The 22,203-nt window shown below is 33.9% G+C and overlaps 3 protein-coding genes and 1 non-coding gene across 5 annotated transcripts; 3 read left to right on the forward strand and 1 right to left on the reverse strand.

The window, feature by feature from the left end:
• Positions 1-2,806: 2,806 nt before the first annotated feature.
• On the forward strand, positions 2,807-5,249 carry LOC11434203 (c-Myc-binding protein homolog). The gene is made up of 5 exons (XM_003626425.4): positions 2,807-2,959; positions 3,058-3,130; positions 3,220-3,268; positions 3,343-3,466; positions 4,921-5,249. Exons 1-5 carry the CDS (start codon positions 2,942-2,944, stop codon positions 5,008-5,010), a joined length of 354 nt encoding a protein of 117 aa, XP_003626473.1. The 5' UTR covers positions 2,807-2,941; the 3' UTR covers positions 5,011-5,249.
• Positions 5,250-6,612: 1,363 nt separating this feature from the next.
• On the reverse strand, positions 6,613-6,693 carry TRNAL-AAG (transfer RNA leucine (anticodon AAG)). The gene has a single exon. It is a non-coding gene; the product is annotated as a tRNA-Leu (tRNA).
• Positions 6,694-9,405: 2,712 nt separating this feature from the next.
• LOC11437013 (AT-hook motif nuclear-localized protein 14) lies at positions 9,406-14,178 on the forward strand. 2 transcript variants are annotated; one of them, XM_039827704.1, is made up of 6 exons: positions 9,406-9,993; positions 10,202-10,254; positions 11,821-11,952; positions 12,841-12,993; positions 13,388-13,679; positions 13,753-14,178. In XM_039827704.1, the coding sequence occupies exons 1-6, from the start codon at positions 9,585-9,587 to the stop codon at positions 13,830-13,832; spliced, it is 1,119 nt and encodes a 372-aa protein (XP_039683638.1). In that variant the 5' UTR covers positions 9,406-9,584; the 3' UTR covers positions 13,833-14,178. The 2 variants fall into 2 exon arrangements, with proteins under 2 accessions (XP_039683638.1, XP_003626475.1); XM_003626427.4 differs by having other exon boundaries at positions 9,421-9,993; positions 13,768-13,942.
• A 2,590-nt stretch (positions 14,179-16,768) lies between these two features.
• On the forward strand, positions 16,769-20,491 carry LOC11430582 (protein EIN4). The gene is made up of 2 exons (XM_003626428.4): positions 16,769-19,036; positions 19,829-20,491. The coding sequence occupies exons 1-2, from the start codon at positions 17,267-17,269 to the stop codon at positions 20,354-20,356; spliced, it is 2,298 nt and encodes a 765-aa protein (XP_003626476.1). The 5' UTR covers positions 16,769-17,266; the 3' UTR covers positions 20,357-20,491.
• Positions 20,492-22,203: the final 1,712 nt, after the last annotated feature.

Consider the following 22,203-nt stretch of genomic DNA (forward strand, 5'->3'; position numbering starts at 1 on the left):
ATCCACTATTTTCTATGCGACTATGTTTTCTATGTGACACAGTTTTCTCTACTTCTAACCCTTCACGAAACCGGTGATTTTTTTATTTTCGGAAACTTGTGCCGGTGATTTTTCCGATGCCGGTGCGGTTGTTGTTTTTTCTCCCTCGTTTTGTGAGGAAGAAATTTGGTCAAATGACAAGAACAGGAAGAAGGTTGAATGTATGTGTGAAACATTGCTACTGTTGGATCCACGTTGGCTCAACAAATAATTCTTTGTTCAATGCTTAATAATTGTTTTGTCTAGATTATTTTCTTTAGATCAAAAGGAACGTTTATGATTTAAAACAAATGTGTGATTTACTCAGTACCTCATATCATTTATGATTTATATGAATATGTTTGGTGGTGCCAGCTACTAGCGGTTACATTTGTTTGGTGGTTCCATTTTCTTCTCTTATTTTCTTTTCTTTCTGTGCGTATGTTGTTGTTGGGAGAGAGGAGGGGTATTTTTATCCATTCTCATGCCTATTTGCCAATTAACAAAGCCACGTAAGTAATCATATGACCTGAAAGCGATTAACCGGCTCAAAGAACGAAATTTTAAATAATTAATGATTGCAAGACTAATTTGGAAGGGATAGCGAATACAGAGACCGATTTTTAAACGATTCCTAATTACAAGGATAAAATACATATTTAAGCATTTTTTGTATCTCTTGAAAACATTCATTGGTATTGATAGTGAATTGGAGAGTTGCTCTCTCCACTGAATGTAGGTCAATCTATGTTGAAATAGGTAAATAATATTGGCCCAATAGTTTCTATATTTTCTTTATCTCGTTGTTCTTTACATTGAATGTTTCATAGTGCATTACACTTAGAGATTTGTTCTTGGTTGTTATAGTTGTTAGCTTGGGATGTTTAGTTTCGATAGTCATTGTTATTTGTTCCATATTCTTGTTGAAACCATCAACAAGTGGCATGGGTCACTAGGAAGGGAACAAATCTTTCAAGTGAGCATCCTGGGTGATAAATGGGATACTGAGAAATTTTCCGAAAATATCAATTTTGGATTGTGGAAAGTGAAGATGGAAGCAATCTAATTCAACATAAATGTGTAGATGCTTTGAATGATGAGGCTTTAATGTCTAAGACTCTGACCAAATCAGAGAAGACTAAGATGATAATTAAAGCAGGTAGTTTAATCATCTTGTGCTCAAAAATTAATTGTTGAGGGAAATCACGGGAAAAAGATTGCAACGAAGATGTGGACCAAGCAGGGCTGTTCCAATAAAATTGGAAGTTTGGCTCTAATATTAAAAATGGAGTTAATGATAATTTAAATAATTGCAAATTAATAATAAGGATAATTTTGATTTTAATTTGTTTTGGTGAATTTTTTTTTTGTTGATAGATGTGTGGGTTTAGCCTAACTTGGTGTGTTTGCTCTGCAAAACAGCAAGTACTGGACAGAACAGTACAAGATAGAACAGTACAACACAAGGCAGAACAGCACATGACAAATTTTTTATGGCATTGAGTAATTTTTTGTTTTATACGATTTTTGAGGGACAAAATGCTATTTTGGTATTTTAGACAACTTGTACGTGGGACAAAAAGTTGTGCTGTGGTTTGGTGAGGGACAAAAATATGAGTTTTTGTCATGTCCCTTGCCTCCAGTTTGTCCTGTACCTGAAACAGTTTTACAAATCAAACACTGGACAACTAGAGTTGTTCTGTCCTGTCGTTCATTTTTTAGCAAATCAAACGCACCCTTATTTTTGTCAAATAATAAGTGTTTGATTTAACCCTACGTAACAAAAGAAAATATTATACTACATCCCAACAATTATACTTATACCCTTACAAATAATTGAGGCCCGCATAAATTGGAGGCCCGACTCCGTAGAGCTCATTGCACTTGCCAAGAAACGGCCCTCGGACCAAGCTAATATCATTGTTTATGACTAAGTCATTGATTATGTCTAAAACAACAAATAAATTCATTAAGGATGGTCGTGTTAAAGTTAGTGGTGGACCAAGCAAGGAAATTCAAAAAAATAATTGACGATTTGCAAAATATTGAAGTGGAGCTTGATGATTAGTTTTTTTAAGTACTTTAATGATGTATTTCTTTCTGAAAGTAGAGGCATTACCACCTTAGAGAAGGTCCAATTGGCAATTAGGACGAATGAGCTAACCGTTCTTAAAGGCTCAAAGGTGAAAGATACTGGTGAATACCTAAGTATCAAGAGGAAGAGGTAGGAGTAGAAGAAACAAGGAAAGATCAAAATCAAGAGGGAACGACAAATCGAAGTTCAAGTACTTCAATTGTTATAAGATTGGTCACTTCAAGAGGGATAAATGATTGAACAAATGTTATTTGAACATCAATTTAGTTGACAACCATATTTTTATAAAGAAAAGTATGTGTTGGTACAAAAATTAAAACAATAAAGAAAGAAAGTAAAAATATAATGTGAGTATGAAAGAGAAAGTTGTCACAAAAGTTGTTAGAAAATGATTGTGCAAATACCGTTTCTCTAAATGATTATGTGCATGCAAGTTTAGTAATGGTGAAAAGTTGGAAAAATGAATGAGTAAGGACTTTGGATGCTCTTCTCACTTATGTTTAAAGAAGGAATACTCTAAAGAAGGTGGAGTCGTTGGTTTTGAATTTTGATATATTGAGAGATCATTATGAGTACTTCTTAATATTTATAGACTAAAATGATTATTATACTGTATGAAAATGTATATATTTACTGAAATCAATTTTCCATTTCTTGTCTCCTAGTGAAAATAAAATAATTAATAAAAGTGGTTGCTTTGGCAGTGTACAACTCAACTCAACTCAACAGCCGTGGAGATAGACAGATCATAGCAGACAGACAGTGAGTGAGTACTACTAAGCAAGCAAGGCAAAGCAAACAAGACATAATAATAATAATAATAATAATATGATGCGATACAAAGAGGTTATCTTCTCTTCTCTTTTCTTCTACCTCTACTTCCAGCTAATAATAATAATATGATGATGATGATGAATCTTTCTTACTCAATTAATTAATTGCAGGAAAAAGAAGCGAAGAAGGAAGCATTTAGAAAATATCTTGAATCAAGTGGAGCTGTTGACGCTCTCACCAAAGGTGGTATATATGTTTCTACTTTACTTTTTATTCTTTATTTCTTTGTTTGTTGGAATCAATTAATCCAACTATTGTTACTGTTGTTGCAGTTCTTGTTTCTTTATATGAACAAAACGACAAACCTTCTTCTGCTCTTGAGTATGTTCCTTTCCTCCCTTCTTTGATTTGATTTGAGCATTGTAAGATGACGAGGTTGTTGGTTGGTTGGGCAGGTTCATTCAACAGAAATTAAGTTGTCCTTCAATCTCTGAATATGAAAAATTGCAAGCTCAATTTTCTGATCTACAAATCAGATATAATGACCTCCTCGCAGCACACCACAGCACCTGCAAAGAGGTAGCTACTGTTTTTTTTTTTTTAGGATTCAGGATGAGTAGGTGTATTTGTAGTTGAAATGCAGTCTGTGATACAAACTGATGCGGCAAAATTATAGGCCAAAATAACTTTTAGTACCTATAGTAAACACCAATTTCAACTTTGATAATAAATTTAGTCACTTGGATAAGCTAGTTTAGTTCTTAGAATTTGTGGTTAGATCGAACAAAGATCTACCGGGCTCTGATACCATCTTAGAATTCATTGTTGGGCCTAATGCAACCCCACAAAACCGGTTTGTGAGGTACAGACTGCCCCCGGGCTCTGATACCATCTTAGAATTCATTGTTGGGCCTAATGCAACCCCACAAAACCGGTTTGTGAGGTTCAGACTTTCCCCGGGCTCTGATACCATCTTAGAATTCATTGTTGGGCCTAATGCAACCCCACAAAACCGGTTTGTGAGGTGCAGACTTCCCCCCCCCCCCCCCCCATTGTTCATATGAAATTGATCATGTAATATATTATATGAATGGTGTTGATTTTAGTCTCTGATTGGTACTATTTCCAACACTGGTTACAGGATTAAAACAAAAGTAACAAGAACCAAAAGTAAATGTCATGTTTCTACTTTCACGAATCATAAGTATAAACAAAACAATATGTGCTCATTATGAAATAATATGAAATAGGTTTATATTAGTCGGCTAAAAAGTAATTCAAGTCAAAATAATATGAAATAGTTATGGGTGTTGTGTATGCAAGTTGCAACTATACTGCTGCTCATTATGTGCTGGGGTTGTGATAGCCGTGATATTTGGGGATTCATGATCGCAGCAGAAATAAATATGCTCATTCTGTAAACATTGTGATATAAAATGTGGGATCATTGATTAGTGACTAGAATATAAAATGTGATATAAATATGCTCAAGTGTTGGTTATATTGAGTTACTGTCTTGTGTAGTTAGCAAACTCGGCTATGTTTAAAAAAGATCGTGTATGAACCTTGACATTGTTCTTTACAATTCACTATACGTACAGAAAGGAATGAGGTTGGGGACTGACAAGTGACAGAAAAAAGAGAATAAATGAAGACATCGGCCAATCATTATCCCTGACTGATTGTGCTTGATAATTATAATAAGATTGTTACATTCAAAGATCGCGTGCTTCCATAAAAAAATCGCATAGCTTATCAAATCAACATTTATAGGGATTGGAAAATTGTATCAGGTTAATTATCATCTGTTCCCATACCTACCTCTGGAATGAACACAAATGGTTCTCCATAATCTTATCTGTCATCTGATGTATTCTTGAAACATGCTGAATATCTAACTTGTGTGATATGTAATATTGTCAGCTGACACATGCCATTCATGATTTCTCTAAGTTAGTTGCTTTTATTTCTTGCTTAACTGATCATAAGGTTTATAAAGTCACTAATTCACTACGTTCTATACTGCTTGACAGTTGGAAGAAATGAAAAGCTCCCATGCCTTAGCAATGGTATCTACTAAGGAAACAACTGATCATGAATCACCAAATAAAGATGATTCTTGAAGGTTGCATTACATTGATGGAGTATCTAACCTGGTTTTCAACTTTTCTGTTGCTTTTTTGTCATTGAGTGGTTATATGTTAATGTTGGTTTGTTCATTGTTTCTTGTCTCTGCTCTGCTATAACTTGTAATCACCTTCCCCCAACCTCACCAAATTTTTCTTTCTTTTGCTTGAATTCTGATTTATATTTGTAAAATGGTATTGATTTCTCATCAAGTTATCATTATATCTCAAAAAAAAAACTCTAACACAATCCCAGATTCCCAGTAGCTTGTTAGGTTACAATGAACTGTGGTGGAATGGATTTTCGAGGATTATTCAAACTATTCGCATGTACTAGTTTTCGAGGAAAATGTGAAGTTCCGCTATATGTGATCCTATCTTATATGTAAAGTGATAACTCTGTAAGTATGGTGGAATTTTTAATAATGTCACGAACCAAAATGGCACAATTGAACTGTCCATAATCAAGAGTGGCAATACTTATACCGGGTAACAACTAAGTCAGATATCCATCCATTAAATAGGTGAAATAATGTGTTTGTAATGCAACGTGAGAGAGACTGAATCTGGTTTCTATATGAAATATAAATTGGCAAATTGCTATTTCTTCCATTAGTGGTGAGAGTATGTATGTTAAGCACTACTGTTAACCAGCTAATGCAACAGCGTTTAAGTTATTTAAAAAGTCTCAAACTTTTTCGACCGAAAAAAAAAGTCTCTAACTTTACATGTTATGTTTTTTTTTTTTGAACAAAAACTTTACATGTTATGTTACACTACACTACCCAGCAACAATAATCATCATTGCGTAAAGAAAAAACAGCAGCAACGACAAAGATTTGTATAAGGAACACAGAACTTTATATTTGTTATATAAAATTTTAAAATTATAATTTTTAGACCTATTTAAAATTTAGTTATAAAATAGGTTTTTAACTATACTTTTTTTGTGTGCCTAAATTAGGAAATTTAGAAATGTAGACAATCTTGAAACTAAAATGAATGATATCATCATTCTTCACAGGATGAATGATATCATCATATTCACGGTCATTCGGAGTTAACAATACTAATTGCTGGAAGAAAAAAAAAATTCAAATACATCATCTTTAAATTTTAAATTTTTTATGCTTATTTGTTAACTGTACATCTTTTTTTTTGAAGGATTGTTAACTGTATATTTAAAAGCTAAAGTTGAGATAGAATTATCATGTTCCGTTTGAAGTTTGCCAAGTGAATTTAGAGCCAAATATAGGTAAGTAAGTGGTCTTTGACTTAACCAAGTTTTGTTTTCTGAGAGATTTCATTTACTATTTTACTTTATACTACACTTCTAAAAATACTTTTAATCAAGTATCATCCAAATATACGATATTTTGTTAGAAATATGTCTGAGAAAAATTGCTCAAACATATAAATCACGTTTGTGCAAACTTGTTTTAATCAAACATAATTTTGCAAACTTTGATCCAAATGACCTGAATTGGTTACGTTTTGATTGATTCAACTATAAATCAAATATGGAACTGTAATTAGTACCACTAGTTATTAATGTAAACAAAAAAGAAAATCACATTTTTACAGGAAAAATAAAAGAAATGTTGAGAGTGGGATTTGAACCCACGCCCTTTCGGACCAGAACCTTAATCTGGCGCCTTAGACCAACTCGGCCATCTCAACCATGTTATGACTAATTCAACGCCTGAAATTATTTAAACGTTTGTTTAACATGTGCAGTAAAATGTTTCCTTCCTTTCAACCTCTTCGTGATGAGAAGTTAATAGTATACGGATTCTCAAGCAAGTTTAGGCCACTCATATTCTTGTAAATGGTCATCTTAGACCATCCTCCTTCTTCTTTGAGTCTCATTTTTTGTGAGAATTCTACAGATAAATTTATCGTGCCTCGTTTAACTGGTTAGCTTTGTTATTTCCATAGATATTTTTTTTGTCAAATTGTATATTATATAGTTTATAGATAAATAAAGAAATAAGATGGATAAAGAAGTGTTGTATAGGAATCTGAGCCAAACCCAACAAGAATGATAGTAAGTGGACCAAGCTCTTATCTATTTGGAATAGAAGTACTAGTATCTTTTGGTTGTCAGCGTCTCTCACTGTTATTGTCACCACTCACTACGTACCCACGAATTGGTTGTCTTCCACACAAATATCCACGTACTTACCACCCATCACCCATAGATTATGCCAATCGATCGGATCATCTCTTTCACTATTTCTTGTCCCTCTCTCTTAACTCTCTATCTCTTTTTAATTAAGTTTGTATACTTTGATGAAGAAATAAAAGGTATTAAGAGAGATAGAGATATAGATAGAAGTGAGAACGAGAGAAATTGGAAAGAGAGAATCCAAGATTAGTATTGATTAAAATGTATAATTAACAACATTAAAATTGTATTGAAAATAAATAAAAAAATCAATCATTTTAGGATAAATATGTCATTAATTTTGCAACGAAAGAGATATTATGTGGTCTATTATGTAGACCACATACATCCTTTATTCAATAAGCTTAAAAATTAGATTTTTACTTATAATTGTGATAGGAGGATGTATGTTTTAGGATTCAATCTAAGATTGTTTTATACAAAAAAACACGAGTTACTACCATTAGTTGTTTTATTATAAAAAAGTCTCGTGGTTTTTAATAAAAATTGTTATAAATAAAATTAAATATATTACCACAACAAAGGAGTCATCAAGCATAAGAAGTGATTTGAGAAGACTTAAAAATACTCAAATACAATGTTGAATGAAAATAAAACAAATCAACGAGGGAAAGAGAGAAAAACTAAGTTACAACACTAAGACAAAGAAAAGGGTTTTGTTTCCAAAAATTATAGTCGAAATTGAATAAAGCATATTTCAATTTAAACCACCAATATGCAATAAGTTCAATGTTTTCTCCTAAAGAATGAATAAGTTCTCCCTTATGCTAAAAGATGCATTTGTTTCTCTCTTTTTAGATAACCCAATCAACTGCAAGTCATATAATGTTGAATGCTAAACGAAAATTGTTAGAGAAACCACCTAAGCCGCAAAACTCATTTAGATGATTTATTAAGTTTTGTGTAGCTGTCGAAGAAATATCATGCCATCTACAAATTAGATATCAAATATTTTTCGTAAAAAAACACAAGTGACAAATAAATGATCCCTATCTTCGTTGAAACCGCAACCTCTTGTAAATTGTTGATCATTAAAGGGAAGCACATGCCGCCGCACTAAATTGTCTCTATTAGGAATTCAGTTAAGAAGCAAATGGCACGAAAACAAAGACACCTTTAACGGAACAACCTTTAACCTCAAATTATGGCTGAAATTACGGTGACCGTTATCATCTAAGTCGTGGTTGTTTGCATCACTCAAAATCTGATGGGCGTTGCTCATCGTATATCTCTTTGAAGAATGGAGTCACCATATTCACCTATCCTCCTTAGCACTCTATAAAGCAACATAATATAAAACTTCCACACGTTCCCTCACTAAATCTTCCTCCCAAACAAACAACTTACGCCTCCGCTTCCAAGCTTCTCAATTAACTCCCCGTCCTAAATTAAACATATTAGCAACATAAACCAATTTGTTCTCACCTGGTTGCGACCTTAAACCCAATGATCTTTCCAAAAAAGAGTAGAAGGCCCATCACCCACCGCCCTTGCAACATTGTTAACCAACCACCACCACCCCAAATCAATTCTTTTTTGGATCACACACACAAATTGTAAAACACAAAAAGAGAAATGATTTAAGTTACATTATTTAATTCCTTTTCTATTTTAATTTTTTCATTTGTGAATATATGCTTGAATAAATTTGATTCGGGGTTATACGCAAGTTAGAATTTTTTCAATAATAAGAGATATTTTATAAAATCACTACTAATTTCTCTTTCTAATTCAACATAAACTAATTTTTTTTTAATATTTTTTAGGTCTTAGATGAAGTGGTAAACCACTGAAATTAGTCTTGGTGAGCTTAACTCAATTGATAAGGACAATACATAATATATGCGAGGTTCGGAGTTCGATCCCGAACATCACAAAAAAAACCATTGAAATTAAACTCACACACAACTACGAGGTCCCGGGTTCGAACCCGGTTCATGACGTCTGACCTTGTAATTTTGGCATTTGCAAGTTGAGTTAAGACTTCTAGACAACTTAAGTTTTTTAATATGTGTGAATGTCAAAACTATTTATAATAAAATACGGAGGAAATATTTATTTATTTATTTTAGGAATTATATATATAGATCGACAACTACAAGTTGAATTGAGAGAATTTAGAATTAGACAAAAAAATAGATTGTGGGGAATAGGGGTAGTGAAAAGGTAGGTCAAGATCGGAGACTAAAAAAAAAACCGAATCACAATATTGAGACTTGTGAGGAGCCCAGCCAAGCTACACTTCTTACAAGATAATATAGCAATAAATAAAGTTGTTTTCTTTCATTTTTATTCATTATTATTATTACAAAAATTATTTTATTTAAATAAAAAATAAAAAAATTGCAGCGTCAGCCGTGGCAGCACAAATCAAGTCAAAAAAATGGACTCCAATGACAACCAATTAAGCTCTTTCTTCCACCACCACAACCAACAACAACAACAACAACAACAACAACAGCACCACCAACAAAACTCCACCACCGTAACCACCGCCACCGCATCTCCGACGAACGGTCTTTTACCAAACACAGATGGGTCCCACATACTTTACCCTCATTCAGTTGCTTCTTCTGCTGTTTCTTCTCAGCTCGAACCAGCTAAGAGGAAGAGAGGTAGACCTAGAAAATATGGTACTCCTGAACAAGCCCTAGCTGCTAAAAAAGCTTCTACGTCGTCGTTTTCTCCTACTCCACCCACTCTTGACACCACCACCAACAACAAGAATACCCACTCTTTCTCTCCTTCTTCTTCTTCTTTCACCACTAAGAAATCTCATTCTCTCTCTCTAGGTTCGCTTCTCTCTCTAATTTCTAGGGTTTCATTTTTTGTGCTTCACCTAATTATGAATTGATTTGGTGCTTTTTAGTTATGTTCTGATTTGTTATGAATTTTGTTGATTTATGCTTTTGAAACTATTTTATTGATTATCATAATTGAAGGTGTCACCTATTAAGTGTATAATTTTATTTTAATGGTTATGTTAATGGGGTGATGCAGGCAATGCAGGACAAGGTTTCAGTGCACATGTCATTGCTGTTGCTGCTGGTGAGGTATGCATTATTATTCACTCACTTTCAATATTGATTTTGAATTTCTGCATCTGATTGCACCACCTAGTAAGTACAGTGACGTGGGTTCACATCCAGATTCAATTATTATGTCTGTGTGAAGTTTCTTTTTCAATTCATTTGATATGAATAATTTCGAGTTTTTTTTTTAAGAGATTTTTAAGAAAAGTATGTTCTTTTGTGCTTGTTTATATTATAAAAAGAGATTTTGAATTTCCCTCTATGATTTTCTTCCAAAGCTAATCAAATTAGCTTTTCATTTTTAGCATAAAAATCATTCTTTTTAACAAAATGATTTTTTTTTTTTTTTAAAAAAAGAATGCTTAAGCACAAACATAACTAAAACATCAAAAATGAATTTTTTAATATCTTAAACGAATGGGTCTTGTTTCTACTAAACACACTGACAATGCATTGAAAAACAAAATACAAGTGCCTACTGCCTATAAATATAATTTTTCTTCCCTTGATTAGATTTGAAGAAATAGTCAATTATTGGTTGTTATTATATACTACATATATCCTAGGCCACCTCGGTTGTTTGATACTTATCAGTCCTAGACGAGATATCAGGTTTGGAGGATTGATTGCGGATATGCTCAGCCATGACTCATTGAGGCAATGACTTTTTTCATACAATAATGCTTAATGTTACGAGAGGTCTTTGCACGAATTTAGACGAATTTAACTTATTCCTTTTATTTTCAAAATCCAGCAAGTTAAACTTCTATAGAGATAAAGTAGAAGGCACCATCTGCCAACAAGTCTTGGCTTTTTATGCTTCATGACATCTTTCTCACACTTTTTTTGTGATTTTAATATGAAATGATGATAGCAAATATGGAGGTCGTGTCAGGTTGGCGGTGGTACTAGAATCACATGCAATGATAATTATACAGGGTTCTATTGTGGAACATATTTTATTTTCTTTTTCTTCATTATTAGAGTAATTAAAAATGGCCCATATATAGTGAGTTTGCAAGGCAAACATTCAGTCGCGTGTTTTGTGCGAAGAAAGCCTTCGCACCATATAGCACCACTCTTTTTCATATGGATTTCAATATTTTTATGATATTGTTGATTTCAATTTTGCAAGATGCTAATTTCTTGGTATTATTATTAAATCCTTAGTGAAAATCTTGTTAAAAAATAAAGTCCTTAGTGAAAATAAGTTGATGGAGGGAGATTTGATAAATAAATTGATCCAAGAATAATGCTTTTAGGGACACTCTAGTAACACCTGGTCTCTTGCTGAAGTTCACCAATAAGTGCACCTATAACAGCCTCACTCAAAAATAACCTTGTTTAGATCTTTACAAATAGCAATTTATTTAAGCAAAATTTGCTTGTAGGTATTTTTCTGATGTTAGTCCCTTTCTCCTTTTAGTTCACCACCATGTTTTAGGATCTTAATTTTCTTCTTTGGTCATTGTGAATTTTTCTGCATCAACGGTGTTTGAATATATTATGTTTGCCATTTATCCAATTTGGTTTTCATCTTTTTCTGCGTGTCTTGCTTCTATAATTATTTGAGTATGCATTCAATAGGATGTTGGGCAGAAAATTATGCAATTTATGCAACAACATAGGGGTGAGATATGCATTATGTCTGCATCTGGTTCCATCTCTAATGCCTCTCTCCGTCAACCAGCATCTTCAGGAGGCAACATTATGTATGAGGTGAAATATCAATAGCTGTTTTTTATCATGTTTTTTATGTAATACTATGATCCCTATTCTTCAAACAATCTTCAAAAGGAAATGGAACTGTTGAAACTTGCAGCATATGGTTAAAAAATTGTTTTATAAGTGTTATCATAACCAAGGCTCATATTCCTATTTATATTACTTTGAATTTTATCATTTTTATTTAATAATTTTCTCTTGTCGTAAAATCAGGTGATTAATCTTTTCTACTTGCGTTAAAGAAACCAAGATTTATCTTTACATTTTACCCATGGTGTTTCAAAAATGGCACTTGTGCATCCACACGTTGATTGAATACACTAATAAAAAAATATTAGTATATAAATGTTAATATAAAAAAATACCATTAGCAATAATTATTGTCGCCATCCATATTTTTAAAATTTTTCTCTTATCTTACGTTCTCTTCATCTCTTTGATTTTATACATGCACGCATCTGTGTGCTTATGGCTAGTTTGTACGCACAACAGTTACTACTTACTAACTAGAAAAACTTTTTGTGGTCAAATCTGGATGTGGATGTTGGAGGTTCAGACAAAATAGTCTCATTTTTGGTATATACCTCAGTGCACCCACTTCTTATAAGAATGTCTTCTCGGTCACCTTCAAGAGGACAGATAGGATGAACTTTTATGAAAATCGTGTCTATATTAGATTGGCAACTTAATGTTAGTGCCTAGTAATGGTAATAATGGCTTACGGTTTAGTCTACTATTTAATAAAAACACCGTGTACTGCAGACAATAGTAGTTCATCTTTTTAATTTTTTAGGTGTATGATTGTAAACTTTTTATATTTGATTTGGTCATGTGCTCATATTGTAGTTCTCACTGTTTAATTCTTTAATGCTTTGATATCAGGGTCGGTTTGATATTATTTCGCTTACTGGTTCCTATGTCCGTAATGAAACCGGAGGGCGAAGTGGTGGTCTTAGTGTGTGCTTGTCTAATTCTGATGGACAAATCATAGGTGGTGGTGTTGGTGGGCCCCTTAAAGCTGCTGGTCCAGTTCAGGTAATCTTAGAAGGAACTGCAAATGAATTTGCAGGTTGGAAATATGAGCCGCTGTTCTGCATTTGTTTTACTTTGTGAATACTGAACGATTCTCTACGCTGCATTTCCTGTTTCTTCTGTAGTTTCTGTTATAGCCTTTTTTTTCTGGCAGAACAAAAAATATAATTCTGCACTAAATACAAAATCGATTTCTTCCAAAAAAGGGGAAAATGAGGTGGGCATCTAGAGTTGTGAGTAACTTTATATTGTTATAAATATAGATAAATATAGATATTTTGGTAAATATCACTATTTTATTTTCCACCTTCCTGATTTCACACCTACCAAGCACCACCTGATAATGAATTACATTCACACCAAGAAGTTACTTTTGATTAATAGTTAATCCATACAGGTCATTGTTGGTACATTTTTTATCGACAACAAGAAGGATACTAGTGCTGGTGGAAAAGGTGATCCCTCTGCTGGTAAGTTGCCATCACCAGTTGGCGAGCCAGCATCAAGTTTAGGTTTCCGCCAAACAGTCGACTCTTCCAGCGGGAATCCAATCCGAGGAAATGATGAACATCAAGCTATGGGTGGAAGCCATTACATGATTCAACAGCTTGGTTTGCATGTGACACCTCCCAGGACTACAGAATGGGGGACTCATCCAGATTCAAGACATGCTGGTTATGACCTGTCAGGTATGAAGTCCAGTGATTTTGGTATACCATCCTCCCCTGATTTTCTTATGGTATAAAAGAGACTAAAGTGAAGTTCTCAATATTGCAGGAAGAACAGGTCATGGGTCTCACCAGTCTCCTGAGAATGGAGGCTATGACCAAATTCCTGATTGAGAATTTGAGATGGCTTGTGGGTTTGATGGCACCAATTTCTGGTTAACAGTTGTATGATATCCACTACATACCAGCAGTCTTTGTCACGTGACGCCATTTATAGTATGCGCCATCCGTTACGGCCGTGGCTTCTGACTTCTGAGAATTTATACGCATGTTTGTCCTTGAAAAATGTTGTTTTGCCTCATTTACTTGTGATGTATTTAAAAATTAGGGTTGCTGGCAATACTAATGCCTCTTCATTTTTGTGGGTCTGTTAGTTTATCTATACCATGATAAATAAGGTATATTTACATATACATGCTTCCTAGCTTAGCTTGTGGGCTATATTTCCCTTCCATTTCAAGGTGCTTGCTCCATTCCCTTTCATTTAAATATATATTTTGGAAATTTAGGGTTTTGCTTTACATCCTGGTGGCGAAATGATAGAAGTAGTTGGTTAAGGTTAGGTTGTCTAAGGATCTGTATGATTGGAGGGAATATTTTAAAGTACGTTTGTCTGGTTCAATTGTTAGAATGGGATGAGAGTGGAAGGGAATGGAGCAAAATACTCTCAAGACCACGTTTTGCTCTCCCTGTCCCCCATATCGGGGAAACTTGGAGGAGAGGGAAGATAGACCGTTAAAACTTTAATTACATCGATAAAATTATCCTAGTTATATGTTAAATTCCAAATTTGTCTTTACTAAAATATAACATTGCACTTGGTATTCCCACCCCTAAACGCAGTACGCCCCAACCTGGATTTCCATATGTGCTGCCAGTTTTACAGCTGGTTCTCTCCATTTCACGTTGGTTCTCATGAAGTTGGTTCAATGATTAGTTTGAATGTCCATTATTTAGGTGTTCTCCTCGTCTTATTTGGATAAAGATGTTATATTCTGAACAAAGATGATATAAGAATGGAACGTGTTGGCAGTGTTGTAAATGAGATATTTGGTTCTCTCGCATCATCCGATGTTTTCATGTTTTACCTGTTTTCAAGTTTCCGAGTGTTTTGTTAAAACTTGTGTTGGATTAGTTTTCATTTAGCGTTTAATTGAAAGACTTGTCTTGTTAGTAACTTTGGGTTCAAAGCATGAACCATAAACGTCAACAAGGCATGAACCAAAAAGACCCAACCTAATTGTCTATGAAAGCAGAGGTATGCGGTATGAAACTAAAAAATAAAGCTGGTGTGGAGACTTCATATATCAGTTTAAGCAAGAAAAGGCTAATGTATAAATAAGTTAACTTATTTATATACTTAAAGTTCGTAGGTGTTTGAGGGGCAGTGTGTGCATGTCAATTATTACAAACGGTCATCCTCATTGAATTAAACCCGAACGAGGAGAACAATATCAATTACAGTGGGAAAAGGATATGATGGCTCATATTAGCAAGGAGACTAATTCAAAAATGGTCACTGTCATTTGTAATTTGCAAACTGTGGAGGCAAAAATCTAAGTCAACACCTGATATATGGATATTTCAAAATGTTATTCGTTTGCGTTGCTGCTTAAAATAATGTCCACATGACATCGGTGATGTGTAATTCTGTCCGGTCAACAGAAAACACACCAACCATTTTGCCAAAAAAATAAATAAAAAACAGAAAACCATGGAGACCAATTCGAAAATATGAAATAAGTGGAGGATTAACTAGGTTTTGTTTTTGTTAGTAGGAGGCATAATATCAGTTTCTAAATATAGTTTTGAGACATTTTCAAAAATAATTTAATAAAATAATAATAAATGACATACAATCGTTTGAACGAGTGTCTATAAACAAGTAAAAAAAAATGGCAGTGTTGAACCGGTACCCCCTTTCCACTGGAGCAGCTCAATTTAGATTTATGTTATACTCCTAATATAATATATAAGGAAATTTTGAGGGATACCATGGCACTTGCTGCCCCCAAATAGATCCGCCCCTGTATACGATATAGTATCGTTGTGCTCTCCCTAAAGAAAAAAGTATCGTTGTACTCTTTGATTAATTAATTGCGTTATGGTGTGTTTGAAAGCATTGTTTAATGGAGTGCACCCGATTTAATGTGTAAATAAATTGATATTGCACCTTACACAACGTTATTTTTCAAGATTTTGATAATTAGTTTTCATCGTATTTTATTTAATTTAATATTGAGATCTACCGATCAAATAGTTGCAACACCTTGCACATACCACATAGTGTAAAATACTCTATCCGTCCCAAAATATAAACAAAATTCGGTCAACAAAAATTTATGTATTTAGTTTAAAATTTGTACTAAATACATTAACTTATGTTGATTCATTTTTTGAGGGAGTATATGTTTCTTGTATAACATAGATTTGACCGTGTTTGAATCGAAAATATTGATATTTACATCGCATCGTGAACAAGTTGGTTTAACTTTATTTTTTGGAGTGGAAGGGAGAATAAGAATCCAAAACATGTGAACGGTCAAATCAGCATTCTGCAGCACGTTAGTGAACTGCACATTTTTGTGCGTTACAACCAAAACAAAAGAGATATTTTTGGTCTGTTTGGAATTTGGGGGAATGAAAATGATTATTATATTTAAAATTTAAAAGAAAAGATCTACAACAATTTAAAGAATGCAACAATCTCAAATCACGGATGGTTAAAGTCATATCTAGTATAATGGATTAATTTCTACAATTACACACAAACATACCCGATTAACTTCAAAGAAGAAAAAAAGAAAGATGATGGTTGTTTTGTTTGACGGTAAACGTAACATCATGGATGACATGATCTAAGAAGAATAAACTGATCTTAGACAGGAATAAACAATTATAAGGTGATATATTATACTTAAGTAGTAATTTATTGAGTTGATAAAAAAGGGTTGATGGGGATGCTATTAATTTACTACTATTACAAGAGTGTGTCTAGGTTCGGTTCATATAAAGATTTGTGGGCCCCCCACTCACAACCCTTGTCTTTGTCTTCCTTTTCCTTCTTCCCCTTTCCCTTCCCTATTGCTCCCTCTTCTATTCAAACTTCAAACTTAGATTTTTTTTCTTTCTTTCTCTTTTCTACCAAATTGATCTCTTTATTCTAACTCTTATTTTATTAATTAATCACATTCTAATTCATCAAAACCCTCAAAATCATTGAATGCCGTGTCTTTGAAGAAACTAATAACCCATTGAAATTTGAACACATGTTTTATGCTTCATCACTCTCTCTCTTTTGCTACTTTTCTTGTTCATTTTGTATCATAATTACCACAAATTAGTTTAATAATTTTCTTCAATTTATCTAATCTTGGTAGTTAAGTTAGTAGTTTAGATCTAAATGAGCTATGGAAGATCATAAGTCACCATCTATGTTGTTTGTTAGGTTTAGCTTTTTCCTTTTGGGAACTGTATTAGTAATAAAAATCATAACTTTGACCACTGATTTTGAAAATTGCCATTGATTATTTATTGTTTATGTTGCAATGGATAAAGGGTTTTCTTCTTCTTTGTTGTTATTGCTATTGTTGATGATTAGTTCTCTTGTGATATCTGTTTATGGGATTGATGGTGAATATGTACATTGCAACTGTGATGATGATGATCATGGGATTTGGAGTGTACAAAGTATTTTGGTTTGTCAAAAAGTCAGTGACTTTTTCATTGCTATTGCATATTTTTCAATACCCCTTGAGCTTCTTTACTTTGTTAGCTACTCCAATGTTCCATTTAAATTGGTATTTCTCCAGTTTGTTGCCTTTATAGTTCTATGTGGTTTGACCCATTTACTCAATGCCTATACTTACTATGGCCCTCATTCCTTTCAATTGTTTCTATCTCTCACTGTTGCTAAATTCCTCACTGCCCTTGTTTCATGTGCCACTGCAATTACTTTTCCCACCTTGATTCCTCTTCTTTTGAAAATCAAGGTGAGGGAGTTTTTCTTGAAGCAGAATGTGTTGGAATTGGGACAGGAGGTTGGGATTATGAAGAAACAGAAGGAGGCTAGTTGGCATGTTAGGATGTTGACCCGCGAGATTAGGAAGTCTTTGGATAAGCATACAATTTTGTATACCACACTTGTTGAGCTTTCCAAGGCCTTGGAGTTGCATAATTGTGCGGTTTGGATGCCTGATGAGGATAGAAGGGTGATGCATTTGACTCATGAGTTGAAGCCCAATCCGGCGAAGAGTTTTCATAGTTCCATTTCTGTAAATGATTTGGATGTGTTAGAGATAAGAAAGAGCAAGGGGGTGACGATTTTGAGGCCTGATTCTGCACTCGGAGCTGCCAGTAGTGGTGAATCTGGGGACTCGGGTGCTGTAGCAGCCACTCGTATGCCGATACTTCATGTTTCGAATTTCAAAGGAGGGACACCGGAGTTTGTTGAGACATCTTATGCTATACTAGTTTTGGTTCTTCCGAAATCGAACTCAAGGGCTTGGACCCACCATGAGATGGAGATAGTGGAGGTAGTTGCTGACCAGGTTGCTGTGGCCTTGTCTCATGCATCTGTTCTTGAAGAGTCTCAGCTAATGAGACAGGAACTGAAAGAGCAAAACCGGGCGTTGCAACAGGCACAAAAGCATGCAATGATGGCCCGCCAGGCAAGGAGCTCATTTGAGAAAGTGATGAGCCATGGAATGAGGAGACCGTTGCATTCAATCCTGGGCTTGCTTTCAATGTTTCAAGAGGATAATATAAGATCTGAACAGAAGATTGTGGTTGATACAATATTGAAAATTAGCAATTCGCTCTCGCGTTTGATAAATGATGTAATGGAAATTTCAGCCAACGACAAAGGAAGTTTCCAGTTAGAGTTGAAACATTTCCATCTACATTCCATGCTGAGGGAAGCTTCATGCATTGCCAAGTGTTTGTGTGTGTATAAAGGCTTTGGTCTTGAAATTGACGTGCAGAGATCCTTGCCTGATATGGTAATAGGTGATGAAGCAAGGTCTTTTCAGTTAATTTTGCATATGATTGGCTATTTATTGAACTTATATGATAGAGGGACTCTCATTTTCCGAGTTTCTTTTGAAAGTGATACCGCAGATAAGGATGATAGAAGTTCTGGAATATTGAGATCAAGCATGCAAAATGATAATGTGCATATAAAATTTAATTTCCAGATAACTGGTACTAGTTCCCATTCAGATGGACCAATTTTAAATAGTAGTTGTGCTAGTAGGATGCCCCACAGTAATGAACCTAAGGAGGGCCTAAGTTTCAGCATTTGCAAAACACTGGTGCAGGTAATCATTCTCTTTTTCAAATTTATAAGGATAGTTCCTTTGTTTAAGTTTTTGTTGATAAGCACCTCTCCTCACCTTTGACAAAGTATGTGCTGCTTCGTTAATTAATTATATAAATTGTTGTCAATTTACTGTAAACATTTGAACTACATTTTATGCACAGAGGATGACTCATGGTTTGACAAAATTTCCGGTAGCCTCAATTATTTGAATAAGTGAATGTTCCTGTGGTTATCTGTTTATGATGTTGGAAATGTGTAATGAAACTATCAATAAAATTAGTTTGTGGTGGTATAATCGTTGAATCAGATTTTTAAGAATATATAGAAAGCCCCCTATTTAGTGTAGATGCAACTGATTGCATACAGGGTGTTTCTTAAAACCAGTATTATTTATGGTGTGGTTTCTTGGATCCTCATTCTTAGTATCTTTTCATCACAAATCGGAGACTATTAGTAGATTAACCTAAATGAAGAATGAAATAGCGGAAGGGGCTGACCGAGAATGTTGTCTGCTTTATTCATCTGTAAGACCAATGAGTTTTACAATTTCAACATGAAAAAGACTCAGCCTGTGCTTGGTCTAGCGGTGGTTTGAACTACACGTTTAGTGAGAAGGGCATTGGGACACGAGAAATCAAGTTTGCTGAGAGTTGCCTTTGTATTAAGTTTCTATTCTATTCAATTCCACTTTTTACCTTTTGAATATTCTGTATCCTATCACATATGATATGCTTGATTCACCATTGTGTGTTTGTTTTGTAACTCTAACCATACAATATTTAATGTACAGATGATGGAAGGTAATATCTGGATATCACCAAACTCTCTGGGTTTGGCACAAGGGATGACACTTCTTCTCAAGTTTCAATTAGGATCATCGCATGGAAGATTCGTTCTTGCTAACAAAGATTTTTCAAACCAACAGTTTAGAGGTCTTAACGTTATTTTAGCTGATGATGATAATGTAAACAGGACTGTAACTAAGAAGCTGCTTGAGAAGCTGGGTTGTCAAGTAACCGCCGTTTCATCGGGTTTTGATTGTTTGGCTGCTATAACTGCCTCCAGTATACCATTCAAAATCATCCTATTGGATCTTCAAATGCCTGAAATGGACGGTTTTGAAGTTGCAAGGAAGATTCGGAAGTTCCAAAGCCGAAATTGGCCCTTGATTATTGCTCTTACAGCAAGTGCAGAAGAACGCATAAAGGAGAGATGCCTGCAGGTGGGAATGAATGGATTGATTCGAAAACCTATCCTTCTTCACGAGATAGCTAATGAAATTAGAACAGTCCTGCTACGTGCAGGTGAAAAGTTCTAAAAAAACAATTTTAAGTTTATCAAATTTCTTAGATTCCTCAAAATTCGTTACTTCAATACTGTTGAAGAGAACCTGGGATTTCTAACATACTGAATATACTAGATTCACTTGGCTAACCATTTTTCTGTTTGATCATTTTGCCGCATTATGAATTAGGGCTCTCTCCAAAGAGTACGGAGATGCTTGCCACTGTCGAACAAAGAAAGATGAAAACAAGATTATAATAATGCATATAATTTTTCTTGCAGATATTTGTGGCATCTTTTAAAAATATGCTAAAACCATGAACAAACGGATTTTTTCTAGCTTATATTTTCTCAATTTTAAAGATAGAGCTGTGAAAGTAGTGACACACAGCACCTACATTGAACAGTGAGTACTGTTTGATTAATGAGCCAAAGTTTCCCAAAATGTTGTCGACGGGGTATTATTCAGAATTTTAAGAAGCTTTTCATTTTGAGACGGGTTTAGACTTTAGATCGGAGAACGTGGCTTCAAAAGGGAGATGCTGACTTGTCCCGAAATGACCTACTCTTAATGAAATAAACTAGTAGAATTATGGTTATCTGGTGCGTGAAGCTCTTTTACTTTTTGAGCGTATAAACTTCAAAACTCTTTTGACACGCTCTTTCTTATACACATGACACATCTATGATCGAACTTGCTACATAAGTAAACACTAATTTTCTGAACATGTTGTGCATTATAGTCCCATAGGTAGTAGAAATGTGATTCTGTTCGTAGCTGGTGTTTATAATGCAACGCAGCAAATGTGTTCTTTGTTAGCTCGTTGGTGAACTGTGATTCTGAAAACCAACACAAATTCACTAATAACATTTGCCTATATATATATATATATACTAGCACTCAAACTCATTAACGTTTGCATCCAATGCATAACTCCCAACACTGCAACGGCAGCATGAAATGATTTGGAAGTAGCATATAATGACATCATCATCACAACAAGTTCCAAAAACCCAAATTTAATATCAACGGTTATTTGCACAACAAATAAAAAAACGTAAATACATGAAGACCAAAATATGAATTTATAAGTGAGATGATAAAATAAAATATAAATTATTAATCACTAAAAACAAACATGTATCAATGTTGGCTTATTCCTAATTCCTAATAAAAAGAACCACAAAGTTGCACTTTCATATCATTTTTCAAAGTTCCTTATTACTATAATGGAATGGTTTCCTCTTTGGAGCCAATTTATTTGGGACTGGTCATTTCTTAACCAATTTCAGTAGATCCTATCTATTTTGTTTTGTTTTGAGGAAGTAGATCTATCTATTCTGATTGTGATTATTTTAAAGGATTACTTTGTAGCCTTCATTGGAGCTGTCCTATAATAATTTTATGGATTAATGGTGTTTTACCCCCTTTAATATAGGTTATTTTTTGTTTTTCCCCTGTAAAATATTTTTTTTGAATTACCCCTTATAAAATATATATTTTTTGGAATACCCCCTAATAGTTCATAAAAAAACGACTTTATTTTTTTTTTTTTTTGCAGAATTTATTCGTTTTTTTATGACCTATTAGGGGGTATTCAAAAAAAAATAAAATTACAAGGGGGTAAATCAAAAAAAATATTTTTACAAAAGGAAAAACAAAAAATAACCTATATTACAGGGGATAAAGCACCATTAACCCTAATTTTATTTTTCTTCACATTTGCTAAAACTTTCGGTAAAAAAACAATTTTATATTAATTCTTCATTATTTTTCAACATGTCTCTAGTCTAGGTAATATAATTGAATACTACAAAGATTCAATTACTTATTTGTTTATGATCATATTTTTTAAGAAAACAATCGGACTTTGTAAAATG

The sequence above is a fragment of the Medicago truncatula genome, chromosome 7, assembly GCF_003473485.1.
Source record: "Medicago truncatula cultivar Jemalong A17 chromosome 7, MtrunA17r5.0-ANR, whole genome shotgun sequence".
Lineage (NCBI taxonomy): Eukaryota > Viridiplantae > Streptophyta > Magnoliopsida > Fabales > Fabaceae > Medicago > Medicago truncatula.